The sequence below is a fragment of the Ranitomeya variabilis genome, chromosome 4 (assembly GCF_051348905.1).
Source record: "Ranitomeya variabilis isolate aRanVar5 chromosome 4, aRanVar5.hap1, whole genome shotgun sequence".
Lineage (NCBI taxonomy): Eukaryota > Metazoa > Chordata > Amphibia > Anura > Dendrobatidae > Ranitomeya > Ranitomeya variabilis.
Genome location: NC_135235.1, coordinates 143,683,202 through 143,697,017, shown reverse-complemented (window position 1 = coordinate 143,697,017; position 13,816 = coordinate 143,683,202). Strand labels below are relative to the sequence as shown.

The 13,816-nt window shown below is 43.7% G+C and overlaps 1 protein-coding gene across 1 annotated transcript in view; it reads left to right on the top strand.

Annotated features, from left to right (window-relative positions):
* The first annotated feature begins 2,326 nt into the window (after positions 1–2,326).
* Positions 2,327–13,816, top strand: part of LOC143767761 (uncharacterized) — a 105,263-nt gene continuing 93,773 nt past the window's right edge. Inside the window, exons 1-3 of the mRNA XM_077256282.1 lie at positions 2,327–2,441; positions 2,534–2,693; positions 2,805–2,890. Of these exons, the coding sequence (XP_077112397.1) occupies positions 2,327–2,441; positions 2,534–2,693; positions 2,805–2,890 (361 nt within the window). The remainder of the gene's footprint in view (positions 2,442–2,533; positions 2,694–2,804; positions 2,891–13,816) is intronic.

Here is a 13,816-nt window from a genome sequence, read left to right as displayed (position 1 = left end):
GGGCCTACTAACGGCTTCTGCCCCTCCCTGGTGTTGTCCTCAACTAAATAAAGCTGAGCTTCAACCTTCCGGCTCTCATTATGTGGTTTTAAAAAAAAAAAGGTGGTTAGGGCCTACTAACGGCTTCTGCCCCTCCCTGGTGTTGTCCTCAACTAAATAAAGCTGAGCTTCAACCTTCCGGCTCTCATTATGTGGTTTTAAAAAAAAAAAATGGTGGTTAGGGCCTACTAACGGCTTCTGCCCCTCCCTGGTGTTGTCCTCAACTAAATAAAGCTGAGCTTCAACCTTCCGGCTCTCATTAAGTGGTTTTAAAAAAAAAATGGTGGTTAGGGCCTACTAACGGCTTCTGCCCCTCCCTGGTGTTGCCCTCAACTAAATAAAGCTGAGCTTCAACCTTCTGCTCCAAATTACCATTTTAAAAAATGCAATAGGCTTTTCCGGCCTACTAAAGGTGTCTGCCCCTCCCTGGTGTTGTCCTCAACTGAACAAAGCTGAGCTTCCACATTCTGGCTTTCGCCCTATACTATCAGATATTAAACTGCATTTGGCCTACTAGTGTGGTTAGGCCCTTGAAACAGTGTCTGCTGCTCTTGGGTTTGCTACTCCACTGAACAAAGCAATGCCGCCTGTTTAGTCCTGTTACCAATTTTGAACTGCATGTAGCCTACTTTATTCTTTGGCCCTATATCTGTTTCCTCCTCATCCTGCCCATTGCCCAGCCACTGCTAAATGAGTCTGCTGGTACATTGACCGAGACCACTACATTCCCCTTGTACTCTACACAGCCAGAATCTGTCCCTGCTGAAAGTAAGGTTCCCCTTCCCGCATGTTATACCACCTTACACAGGGACAAAGAGGAAGGTGCAGATGAAAGTGCAGGTTCCTTCATCAGGTGGGGGGGCATACTCGTTGGCGACGTCACTGGCACAGGGCCCCTCAGAGTACGCAAAAGTGTCGCTGCTGGTGGGAGGCGCCCCCGCCATGCAAACACACCGCCGTACTTTGAGGGGCCCTGTGCCAGTGGCAATGCGAACGAGTGGGCCCCCCCCCTGCTTGCTCAGGATCACAGCACTTGCAACTTTTAAATAATTACCTTTCCCTGCAACACCGCCGTGACGTAGTCCGCATTTCCTGGGCCCACGAAAAACTTGAGCCGGCCCTACTCCCCCCACAACTTTTGCCAAATGACCCCCAATTCCCTATGCCCAACTATTATTATAAAGTTAATTAAGATTGACAAGCTTCAGAAACAAGAATGGATGTTTTTGGCATTAAAATGGGCACTGTAGGTGTTTTCCTGGCCTCCACTCACTGCCGACTAAGCTTCCCCATTGACTTGCATTGGGTTTCGTGTTTCGGTCGATCCCCGACTTTTAGCGATAATCGGCCGACTGCACTCGACTCGACTCTGGACAAAATCGGGTTTCCCAAAACCCTACTCGATCTTAAAAAAATGAAAGTCGCTCAACCCTAATTACCGGCGATCGCAAAGCAGGGGTCGGTGCAAACCGACCCCGATCATGTTCTTTGGGGTCTCGGCTACCCCCGGCAGCCGAGACCCCAAAGAACATCCGGGTGCCGGGCGGCGGGCGCACTGCGCGTGCGCCCGCCATTTTTTCCCGGAAAAAAGATGGCGGCGCCCATGGGGAGACACGAGGAGCACCGGGGGAGGTAGGTAAGTATTGGGGGGCTATTGGGGGCCATCGGGGACCACATTTCTCTGTCCTCCGATGTGCGATCACATCGGAGGACAGAGAAATTAAACGGCAAATCGCGTTTTTTTTTTTTTGTTGCGACCGCCGGTAAACGGTTAATTACCGGCGATCGCAACTCGGGGGTCGGTAAAAACCCCCCGAATCATGTTCTCTGGGGTCTCGGCTACCCTCGGCAACCGAGACCCCAGAGAAAATCCGACTCTGGGGGGCGCTATTCACTTTTTCCACAGCGCCGTTAATTAACGGCGCTGTGGATTAAGTACCCTTAGCGGCCGCCGTTAAAAGGCGTATCGGCGGTCGTTAAGGGGTTAACTGAGAATTTGTTTACTTTATTTCAGGCTGCTGCTGCTGCCGCTGAAGGCTCTCCCAGACACTCCCAGAGTCGGCGGACTCGTCGCCGCGGTCGGCCATCAGTGAGTTGGTTTTTTTTTTGGGAGGGGTATTCTATTGGTACTTTAGTGTTTCAGTGTACTAATTTGTTTGTTTTCCTTTTTTTTTTTTTGGCACAGGCTTCACAGCGTGCTCCCGCAGAAGAGGATGATGATGATGATGACGACATTGATATTGAGAATCTCATCGAGGAGGTTCGCGAGCGGGAGCCGCTGTGGAACATGGCTAACCGCAGGCATGCTGATACCGGTGTCACCCGTCGGCTCTGGGACGAAGTGTGTCGCAACCTGTTTCCAAGGCGGGAGAGCCTTCATCCTCAGCAGCAGAGCAAACTAGGTAAGTATTCACTTTCCAGTGATGTTTTGAGCTGACTGTAATGTATTGCATTTACCAATTTTTTTTTTTTCTTTTGATTCTTGTCTTCACAGTTGGAAAGGTTAGGAAGCGGTGGCGGTCACTGAGGGATCGCTTTAAGAGGGAATTCAACGATGAGATGAAGGCCCCGAGTGGCTCTGCAGGAAGGAAGAGGAGCAAATACAAATATGGCCAGGCCCTCTCCTTCCTGAGGCGAACCATGCTGAGCAGAGTGTAAGTATTCTACAGCCCACTAATAACCATGTTAACCTGTCTACTTAGTTTGCTTTCAGTCAGGGCTTTTTCATTCCAATGTATTAATTTCTTTTGTTTTTTCTTTCACAGCACCTTCTCCAGCCACCGGGCGCCTGCATCTTCCTCTGCGCCCTCTGGAGCGATCCCTCCTGAGTCTGCCACTGAGGGCCACGTCGGTAGGCCCCACACCTCTGTCCCCTCCTCTGACCCCTCTGTCCCCTCCTCTGACCCCTCTGTCCCCTCCACTTCAACCGCCCCAAGCAGTGGAGCATTATTGCAGGCTTCATTGCTCGCATCTGATGCTGAACAGTTAGCGTTCCCTTTACCCCACCCCTCTGATCCTGCCACCTCGACACCACCATTAGGTTCGTGGCGGCAGCGACAGAGGGGTCAGGAAAGGAGCTATGCTCCTGAGTTCTTACACCTGAATGCATCCTTTCAAGGCTCTTTCAAAACTTTGGGAGAGCAAGTGACTGCTGGTTTCAACATGGTGCAGTCACGCATCAGTGAAACAAGCCGTGAAACCAGCAGTCGCTTGGATAGGCTGCATTCAGCTGTAAGTCCCGATCCGGCCAATCTTTTTTTCCAATCCATGCTCAGGAGCATGGAGAAGCTTTCTTTTGAGCAACAGATGCGGGTAATGAATACCTGCCATAATGCTGTACTGCAGGCCGTTAATGAATCTACCCACACACCTCCCCACACCTCCACTCCAATTCCACCCCAGGCCCCATTTCCACACCATACCCCCCATTACCAAACCCAGCCCCAATACCCACACCAGCACCATTACCAAACCCAGCTCCAATCCCCACACCAGCACCATTACCAAACCCCACGCCAGCCCCATTACCCAACCCAGTCCCACTACCCTACCCAGTCACAATACCCGACCCAGTCCCCACAACAATCCCGGCCCCCAGACCAAATTACTTCCCCAATGTTTTCTTTACTCAGCTTTTCTCTTCCCCCTACCCCAACACCACCCCCCTCTGGTCAGCCTTTTGGTTTAACCCCCCCTTCCACTGCACCCCAAACAAGTAGGGTTTCCCCACCTATCGACGTGGTCCAACCTTCCTGCCCCTCCTCCTCTCATATCTCCACCCAACACTTTGAAGACTTGTAAATATGTTTTTAAATGTTTATGTCAAAAAAAATTTGCAAAGTTTTCCAAAAAAAAAAATGGAAAAAAAAAAAATCTATTTTTTTGGCAAAAAAAAAAAAAAGAGTTTAAATAAAATTCTGATTATAATTGTACTCTTTGTGTGTCTGTGGATTTATTAAGGTAATATAATAAAAAAGGTTTAATAAAAACAAACACCAGACATGTTAAAGGTATAACATAATGGTTTTACTAGCAAGAAAACCACGCTTTTGGGCCTTTTTTTTTTTTTTGGGCAGAAAAACATTTTTTACATAAACAAAACACATGGGAAACAGGTTACACATGGGAAACAGGTTACACAATCATGTCTTGCCACGGGATCCGCCCGACAGGTGAGACAAAATAATCGGCAAACTGGTCCCTCATCCTTGTAACTGAACTTGTAGAGCGAACTGAGCTGCTGCGGTAGTCCCACAAGGTGGTCTCCAAATCTTCATCATCCAAGGAAACGGGCTCCTTTGAAAGGACAAAGTTGTGGAGCGCCACACAGGCTTTAACTACCTCGTCTATAGTTGTTGTTTTCAGCTTGATAGCCGTCAGCAGAACTCGCCACTTCGCCGTCAATATGCCAAAGGAACACTCCACTACTCTTCGTGCTCTAGTAAGGTAATTAAAGACCCGCTTGGTATGGTTTAAGTTCCGGCTACTGTACGGTTTCAGTAGGTGCGGTGACAGTTGAAAGGCTTCATCACCTACAAAGACATATTCCAGGGCTGGGTCATTTGTTCCTGGCAGTGGTCTGGCTGGCGGTAAATCGTAGCTCTCTCCATAAAGGCAACGACCCATCGGAGAGTTTTTAAGAACTTGCGAATCGTTGGACCGTCCATATGCTCCGATGTCCACGGCAAGGAACCTGCAGTTGGCATCTGCAATAGCCATAAGGACGATGGAGAAATACTTCTTATAATTATAATACTCCGATCCTGTTCCTGCCGGTTTTGCAATCCTTATATGTTTCCCGTCAACTGCACCCACACAATTAGGGAAATTGCAAATTTGCTGAAACTCTTCAGCACTTCGCAACCAGATTTCCATGGATGGTTGGGGGATATACTCTGGTTGCAAAGTGGTCCAAACAGCCCGACATGTGTCCTTCACTATTCCAGAGATAGTTGAAATGCCCAGACTGAACTGATAATGGAGCGAAGTCATAGATTCACCCGTAGCTAGGAAACTTTAAAAAAACAAACAAAAAAAAAAAATGTTAGAAAAAATTGCACAGACCAACAAGTTTTAATATGGCACTGTTAATTTTTTTTTAAGGACGGGACACACAATAAAACCAGCATGAAACCGGTGTAAAAAAACAGTGGAATGTCCGCCAAGAAAACCCAAATTACATGCTGCAGAAAATAGTGCGCAGTATGTCAGCGCAGTATTGTCTGCAGCATGTAATATAACATTCAAAATGACCAATGACAGAAAAAAAAGCAGTTGCATGTCATCAAACCCAAAAAACTAAAAAAAAAAAAACTGCAGAAAATGCAACGCAATATTTCAGCGCAGTATTTTCTGCAGTCTGTTATCTAACATTCAATATCAGCAATGACATTTAAATAAAGCAGTGGAATGTCCGCCAAGAAAACCCAAATTACATGCTGCAGAAAATAGTGCGCAATATGTCAGCGCAGTATTGTCTGCAGCATGTAATATAACATTCAATATCAGCAATGAAATAAAATAAAGAGGCTTACCGCAGGGTCACCATCAGCCGCTCCGCCGGTGTGATGGCAAGCCTCATCCTTGTATCCTGTCTTCGGATGACATCCTCCAGTTTTGCAAGCAAAAAATCGAAATGTTCAATCCTCATCCGCACGTAGTTGTGGAATTTGTGTGGATTGTGCCACAACTCCAGGTACAGAGTGGACTGGACACCCCGGGTCATCCGTAGTTGATTAATCGGATGAATCCAGAGTCGTCTGCGTCTCCGTTGCTGCAGAAGCATCCTACGCCTTTCCGCTGCCGCCTCCTTCTCACGCACTATGATATCCAGGCGATTTGTCTCAAAGATAACGTCGGTAACCAAACTAGCAATCCTCCCAAGAACACCTTCCATCGCTGCCACAAAACTAAAACCCACAAAGATGGGCTGTAAAAACAGTACTATATAGTTTTTCAAATTTTCCAGTAGCCAATGAAATTTGGGAGCCTCCCATTTTAAAAACGGATCCGTCGGAAAAACGGATACAACGGATGGTAAAACGTATGCAACGTATGCAACGCATCCAGTATTTTCGACGGAAACGTTTAGCGGATTTGCGACGGATCCGTCGAAATGCTGGATGCGTGGCATACGTTTGTCACCGTTTTTCACTTTTTTGACGCATCCGTTTTTTCGGCAAAAAAACGGATTTGCGACGTAATGCAGTTAACGCTAGTGTGAAACTAGCCTAACACTTTACAAATCCCCAAAATATTTAATTACACTGTTTTTAGGTTACTTTTTATTTATCTATTTATTTTTTTAAATATATTCTAAAATTAAGAGGTACTTTCAGAAACTGAAATGTGGAGAAAAAAAAATTGGCTCACCACGTCTTTTACCTTGACCTCCTGTGTGATCACCAAACACCTCACACGGACCAGGGTGAAGTTGCCATAATGAATCCAACAGAAAAGCAGGTGTGTCCAGGGAGTGGTGAAGGTAAAAAATAACTTTTAATGAAAATAAATAAAAAATACATCCATATATATGGAATCCAGCACTCAGTATACACTGGCTATAGAACCTAATGACGATCTACGCGTTTCGACCTGATGACCTTAGTCATGATCAGATCATCACAAATTGAATTCCTGTTAAAGAAATCATTCCTAAGACTCCGGACCAGAAGATTCCAGTCTCTGGACAAAATTACCAAGCATGGTTAATTGTACCAACCTGGGAGCAACCCTTCCAACATTGAGCAGCAGAATAAATGGGTATATAGTGAGCAAATTTTGAGGGAGAAAGGTACCATCTCATATGAATCTTCTTCAACTGTTCAAGGTGATTAATACAGGAAGAAGCTCTTTGTACAAAGGTAATAGCATTATGCTATTTCTGTAATGGTGCTGTTAAAGATAAATCAAATCCCCACGTATCTATACATGGTAATTTTGACTCTTTTGAATGACTATTTATTATATTAGAAATGAGAGATAAACCTTTAGCCATGGTATTATCCTTAATTAGAAAATGTTGAAAGAGAGATAAAGAATATTTTCTAAAAAGAGAAAATGAGGCTTAAGATGTCTAATTTTAAATATTGATAAAAGCAATTTCTATTTAGAGAATACTTATTAATAAGAGAATCAAAGGGGATAAGTAGTGAGTCATTAAATATATCTCAAAGCCTAAAAATCCCATGCTTCGTCTATAAAGCTAAATAAAGATACAGTATATGATATTCCAACAATCTAACAGAAATTTTGTACGAGAGCTTGACAGGTTTGTCCTGGCCCAGGTATTCCAAAAAGCTAAAGTAGCCCCCATAGATTGTAAACATGGAGTAAAAGTTGATTGCTTGATATATTCTTATCTCAAGTGTTCTCATTGTGGAGTCATAATTTGTATACACATTCGTGTACCATCCTTAGTCTTATATCTAGATACAAAACTAACTTGATCAGGAGCTACCAAATAGAGTACGACTTTATGCAGCCTGGAGGCTACCAATTCTTATTATTACAATTTAAAAGTGAAATAGGTCAAAAATTCTCTGATACGACTGGAGGTTTACTTGGTTTTGCAAGGCTCATGATAATGGCCTCTAAATTTGTTGAAGTTATGGATTCATATATTTGCCTTGAATTAAAGGTCCTTAGTAAACAGGGAGAAAGGTTTGAGGAAAATTGTCAATAGTATTCTTTCGATAGCCCATCAGGGCCTGGGGCCGAGTTGTATTTAGTATTTATGATAACATTTTAAATTGATTTAGCAGAAAATGGGGAATTAAGATTCTCAAGTTGTTCAGACAAAATATGAGGAAGGTTTAATTTAGCAAGGTATGACTGGATACTGTCAGATGATGGTTGATCAGTAGAAGAGTCATCCTTTAAATTATAAAGCTTGTAATAGTACCTAACAAGTGTTTCTGCTATTTCAGTTGGGTTATGGATGTATGTATTATTGGGACTTTCTAAAAGTTCAGTTTTGGTATTAGCTTCCTTTGTTTTAATTATTTTAGTCAATATAGCTTCAGCTCTCTCACCCATAGCACCCATAGCATAAAGTCTAAATTGTGTCTTCCTCAAATTATTCTCATAAAATAAAAATAATTTTGATTGTAACTCAAATCTAAGACTTAATCTCTATACAATTTTGGGCTTAGGGGAGGTTTTGTTTATTTCTTCCAACCGCTGAATTTGAGCAATCAAACTATCTATGCCTTTATCCTATTTCTTTTAACAAAATAAGCTATATTAATAAATATACCTTTAACAGATGCTTTATGAGCTGACCAAATCATTTAATCAGATACACTTTTATTGCTAGTAAAATGGTCTGTAAGATTTTTAGATGCTTCATCTACAAAACAGGCCTTAAGAAGGAAGTGGCTGTTTAGACACCATCTTGGTGATCTAATCGCTGAATTTTACTTCTTAATTTTTAATTAAATAGGAGCATGATGTGACCAAGAGATCACTCCTAGCGATGCCTCAACACTCAATTATATAAGACTTTGCTATCCACCGAAAGATAATCAATTCTACTATATGAACAATGTCTTGTAGAAAAGAAAAAATATATTTTTTTAATTCACATTCAAATAACTTCATATATATCATGGAGACGATGTTCTGTAATTAAGGGATAAGGGACCTAGTTATTTCCTAATGTTACTAGATAACAAACAATCTAAGACCCTTAATATTGGAATGTTAAAGTCCCCACTTATAATTTGAAATCATTGAGACATTTCTATAAGTTTCTGCAAAAATCTGCGAAGAAATGTAATCTGAGAGGAATTGGCAGTACGCGATGAATCAATAATATAAACTACATTTTTCACACAGCACGCTAAAATAGTAAATCAACCCCCATGGTCATTTAATTCTTTTAAAAGCCTAAAGACAAGGGAATCTTTGATAAAAAAAAAAATACAAACCCCAGCTTTTTTGCCGCTAGTGTTTGCAAAAAATTATTCAGGAAGTTTAGTATGTTTCATCCTAAATTGATCTTTCTCCAACAAATTAGATTCTTGTATACATACTATATTGTAATCAGACTTAATAATTTAACTCCACACCATTGATCTTTTAGCGAGAACATTTAGACCCTTTGCACTTATTGAAACTAAATACTTATATCCAAGAGAAGTCACCTGATATATGTATAGTCATGTAACAGCTCCCTCAAAAAACATAAAAAACACAGAAAAGTAAAAAAATTTCAAATCAAAAGAAAGAAACCAGAACTTCTGCCATCTAGGGCAGTGACACTGAGCACATTCACAATAAATGTGAGTTTGTTAGTATAACCCCAGTCCCAACTAAAGCCTGAAAGTCCAGCAAGACTCTTAGACCTGTTCCAAAAAGTCTTTAAACACTCAGGATCCAATTTCTTATGACCTCCATTGTATTGGGCTTTGTTCTCATGTGTGGCACCCCTGAGGGTCCAGTTGCCACAGAGGTACTGTGCTTCAGCCAGAGGAGTGGTACTCCACTCTCGAGCAAGGAGGGGACACCCAGTACCCACACACTGGCATCCAACACTAGACCTCTATAGGCCTAGTGGGAAGGAACGAGCTAGAGGTTGTGGGTGAAGAAAGTGGAATTGTCATGGAAACAAGAGGGAGGAGTTGGTTAGAGAGTTAGACAGTTGGAGCTGGGGACCTGAGCAGAGAGGAGCTCATCCCAGCACCAGAGGACAGAGCGAGAGAAGTTCCAGAGTCTGAGAGAGAGGAAGAATGGGTCCTAGGGGCATGGGTAGTGAGGAATCCACCAATGAAGCCCGAATCCATGCCAAACATAGTTGGGTGGAGGGACCAGGTCGCAATGGGGGAATCGGCCTCCTGCTAGTGGAGATCTACAAGGCTCAGCTAGCAAGCAGGAGGCTGTGGTAACTGTACATGCCATGGCCACAGCCACACACATTCACAGAAAAGGTGGCCACATAGGATCAAGGGGACCAGGAGGATGTCACCTGACAAGGTCTGAGGCTGCTGGCTTGGGACACTGTGTGTGAAGGCGCAGGGCAGGAGAGGTGGGAGCCAGCACAGTGAGGCGGCCAGGAAAGGAACATAAGAAGGGGATCCTGGCAAAGTGTACTCCAAATTACCTGAGAGCTGGCTGGACCACAAACCCAGAGGATACAGCACCCGGCTGGGGACTGCATATAAGAACTGTGAGTAAACTGTGGAAACTGCACCCTGCTGTTTCCTCTGAATTATTACTGCATCACCTGCCTTGCATCACAAAATTCACCATCATTGACTTTAACACCATGATTGCAATGGGGCCCAGCTCTACCCATGGAGAGCAGAAACAACTCTGCTTCATCACCATCAGCCCCAGCGGTCCCCTTAAGCAGTTTTGGCCACTCATTGCTGAACACCACGGGTATCGTCATGAACAAATCACCTATAAACTTTAGTTCCCCTTTCAATTGACTTTTATTGGACGCCCAGGGCCACAGACCGGGTCACTGCTGCCGTGATCACCCCTTTAAGAACCGTCGGACCTGGCTGGAATACCTTACGACCCTAGCGGGTGCTCCACATGCATAGAAGATAACAGATTCCATTTATGTAACAGATCTCCCACTTGCGCCGATGTCTGGCATACATGCGTTGTTTCTAAACAGAAAATTATAATTTTAACTGGAATGCCCCATCTATAAAAAATGTTATTGTCTTTCAACACTTTAGTTACATCCCCTTCTCTTTGCAAGTGTCATCATAGACAAGTCTGGATAAACATAGATGTTCTGAAAAGGGTCAGACAGGTTAAGCTTTTTCCTCAGATTTTGAAGATTTTACCAAAAGGCTTCCTTAGCTATAAAAAAGTGAAATTGTGCTAAAATGTCTCTTCGGCTAAGCTGGATTGAGATTGATTGGTTTAAGGCCATATTTATTCTGTCTATCATTGAATTTTGAGGGTTTTGCTCTGGAAGTACCATCTGCAGCAATTTAGAAAATTGAGTTGTAAATTCTGTGTCTTGAAGAGCCTCTGAAAATCCTCTCACCTGAATGTTGTTATGGTATGAACTATCTTCCAGATCACTAATCTTGCCTTTGAGGTAATAAACAATCTTCTTCTAAGGCCGAAGTAACATGTATTAAATTGTTATGTGAACTGGCATATTCCATCATTTTCATCTCAATATGTATCACGCACTCCCCCAGAAAATCAATGTCTTTTTTCAGTTCAATAAGCATACCTCGAAGATCCTCCTGGAATGATGTTTAATTGAATTGATGAGACTCTGAGTCATATTTTTTGTAAGAGGGCTCTCAAAGCCATCATCCTCTGCTATTTTCAGTGGAATCCTGGAAAAAAGAACGTGAAGACACTGGGTTAGGGGGAACTGCTGTAGCTGGAGCTGTCTCTAGGATAAAATAGTCTTTAAGCTTTGCAGGAAATGCCTGCTTGAGCATCTTATCCTTACCACAGCATGCCGCAGTTACTGGAGCAACAAATGTGGAGAGGAGATTATTTTATGGTAAATTAACTGGTTTAGGCTGCTTCAGAGTCCATGATCGCCGGAACTCAGGATCAGGAAGCTAGAACCTGCAGAGTTTAAGCCACACCCAAGCCCCATATAGTGTCAAGTGATAAAAACTTTGCCATTTGACATTTTTCATTAAAAAATTGAACCACAGTGAAAAGATGTGTGTAATGCTTTGAGGTCTCCTAGTACTGCACTCAACACCATTCATGCTAGTCAACACAATCAAAGAATTAGTAATGTTAAGTGAGCTCACCAAAGAAACAGATGATACCCAGGTAGTAGCCAACAACCCATTTGATAACACAATGAACTGATAGACTTTTCATGCTTCTAAACCCCTTCACGGCTTTGAGGTTTTCCTTTTTGCCTTTTCGTTTTTTGCTCCCCTTCTTCCCAGAGTCATAACTTTTTGAAATATTTGATGATTTATTCGCCAAACATAGCTGAAAGACATTGGAGACAATGATAATCAAAAACAAACAGAAACAAAACACCTTCAAATGGATCCAAAAGCTGCCAAAACACATCAAATTGGAGAAGATACCAGGAAAGTGGCCTCAATTGACCCACAGTACAAATTTTAGAATAGCAAGGCAGCAATCAGCCATGCATGAGGTATCAAGGTCTGGACCAGAATTTACAGCTTTGAATTGAACTTCAAGTTAAGGCAAGGTGTGTAAGGCATCAGTGTAGGCCTGCTGTGTTGGGAGCCCTGATATTACATACAACAGCTCAACCGGCTTCGATGCTCAGCCACACTTAGGTGGCAGAAATATCAGTTTCATAGACTACTATTGTCAGAAAAATGTAACTATATTAACACAGGTAATAGAATCAAAGGAAGTGGAGGCCTGCTGGTCTCGGAAGCCTACTGCACATGCAGGAGACGAAAACCAGGAGTCTACACATTTCAGAAATTTAGAAGCAGACACTACCATAGTGGCATCAATTTCACCAGAGAATAACTAGTATAATGGTGACCGACAACTCTTGCACTACAGCCAACCCAGCAGAAGGAGACTGAAACAAGCAAGGTTGTGGAACCACTGTTCCGTAGCACTCAGAAAGCCTGGAGGGGTATAACTAGGTGATCTACCAAATCCGACCTCGGATAAGAGGCAGCAAGCAAAAACTGCAACCCAAGGAGGGACAAGCAAGTGGCACCAGGTGCTACTCCAATGTTGGCCTACAGAGGGTTGCAGCTGACATCCTAAATAGAGTAGGCTGATACAGCCCAAAAGAAGGATGAAACATGCAGGTAGGCAGGCACAGTAGGGACACTGGTACCATGGGTGCTGATGGGACCGGCTGAGCAACAGAAAAGCTCTGACAGGCGTGAACTGGACCAAGTGTTACACAGATGGGTGCTGGCAGGTGCAGGATGAACCAGGTATTACACAGATGGGCACTGGCAGCAGAGGCGTATCTAGGGCAGCCGGGGCATGTGCCTGCATTGGGGTGCAATCGGGCATTCTGCAGCTCCCCGGGCTGGTATTCAGCCATTCTCTGAGCCATCATTCAGATGTGAGCTCAATTGAAGCTCTGACCGCCGGGTGAAGCGACATCAGCAGCGTGACCAGGTCAAGCGATGACGCTGCTAATGTCACTTGCTAGCTCACAGAAGAGAGCAGAGGATCTGTGGTAAATGCTCCTGTGGCTGGGGAGCTGAAGACACTGAAGATTCAGCTTAGAAGCGGGATGATTTCTTTTTTGTGGGGGGATTTGTAATTGTGGAGGGGAGAATTATTCAGTGTGGAGAGGGGATTTTCTCATTGTGGATGGGGATTTCTTTACTGTGGAAAGGGGGATCTATTCTGTGTGGATGGGGATTTATTATTTGTGTGTTGTGGGATTATTCAGTGTGGAGGGAGGATTTCATCAGTGTAGTTGTGGGAATTTCCTCATTATGTAGGGAGGGATTCAGTGTGGAGGGGGATATATTCTGTGTGGGGGGGGGATTTATTACTTGTGCTTGGGGATTATTCAGTGTCGATGGGGGATCATTCAGTGTGGAGGGGGGATTATTCAGTGTGGAGGGGGATTCCTTCATTGTAGAGGGGGGATTCAGTGTGGAGGGGATTTCTTCATTGTGTAAAGAGGGGATCTATTCTGTGTGGAGGGGGATTTATTATTTGTGTGTTGTGGGGATTATTCAGAGTGGAGAGGTGATTATTAGTGATGAGCGAACATGCTCGCCACTACTCGTTACTCGCCCGATTATCACTGTGCTCGGTGTGCTCGGCGAGCACCGAGCATTTCCAGGATTATTTGGCGGTAACTGGT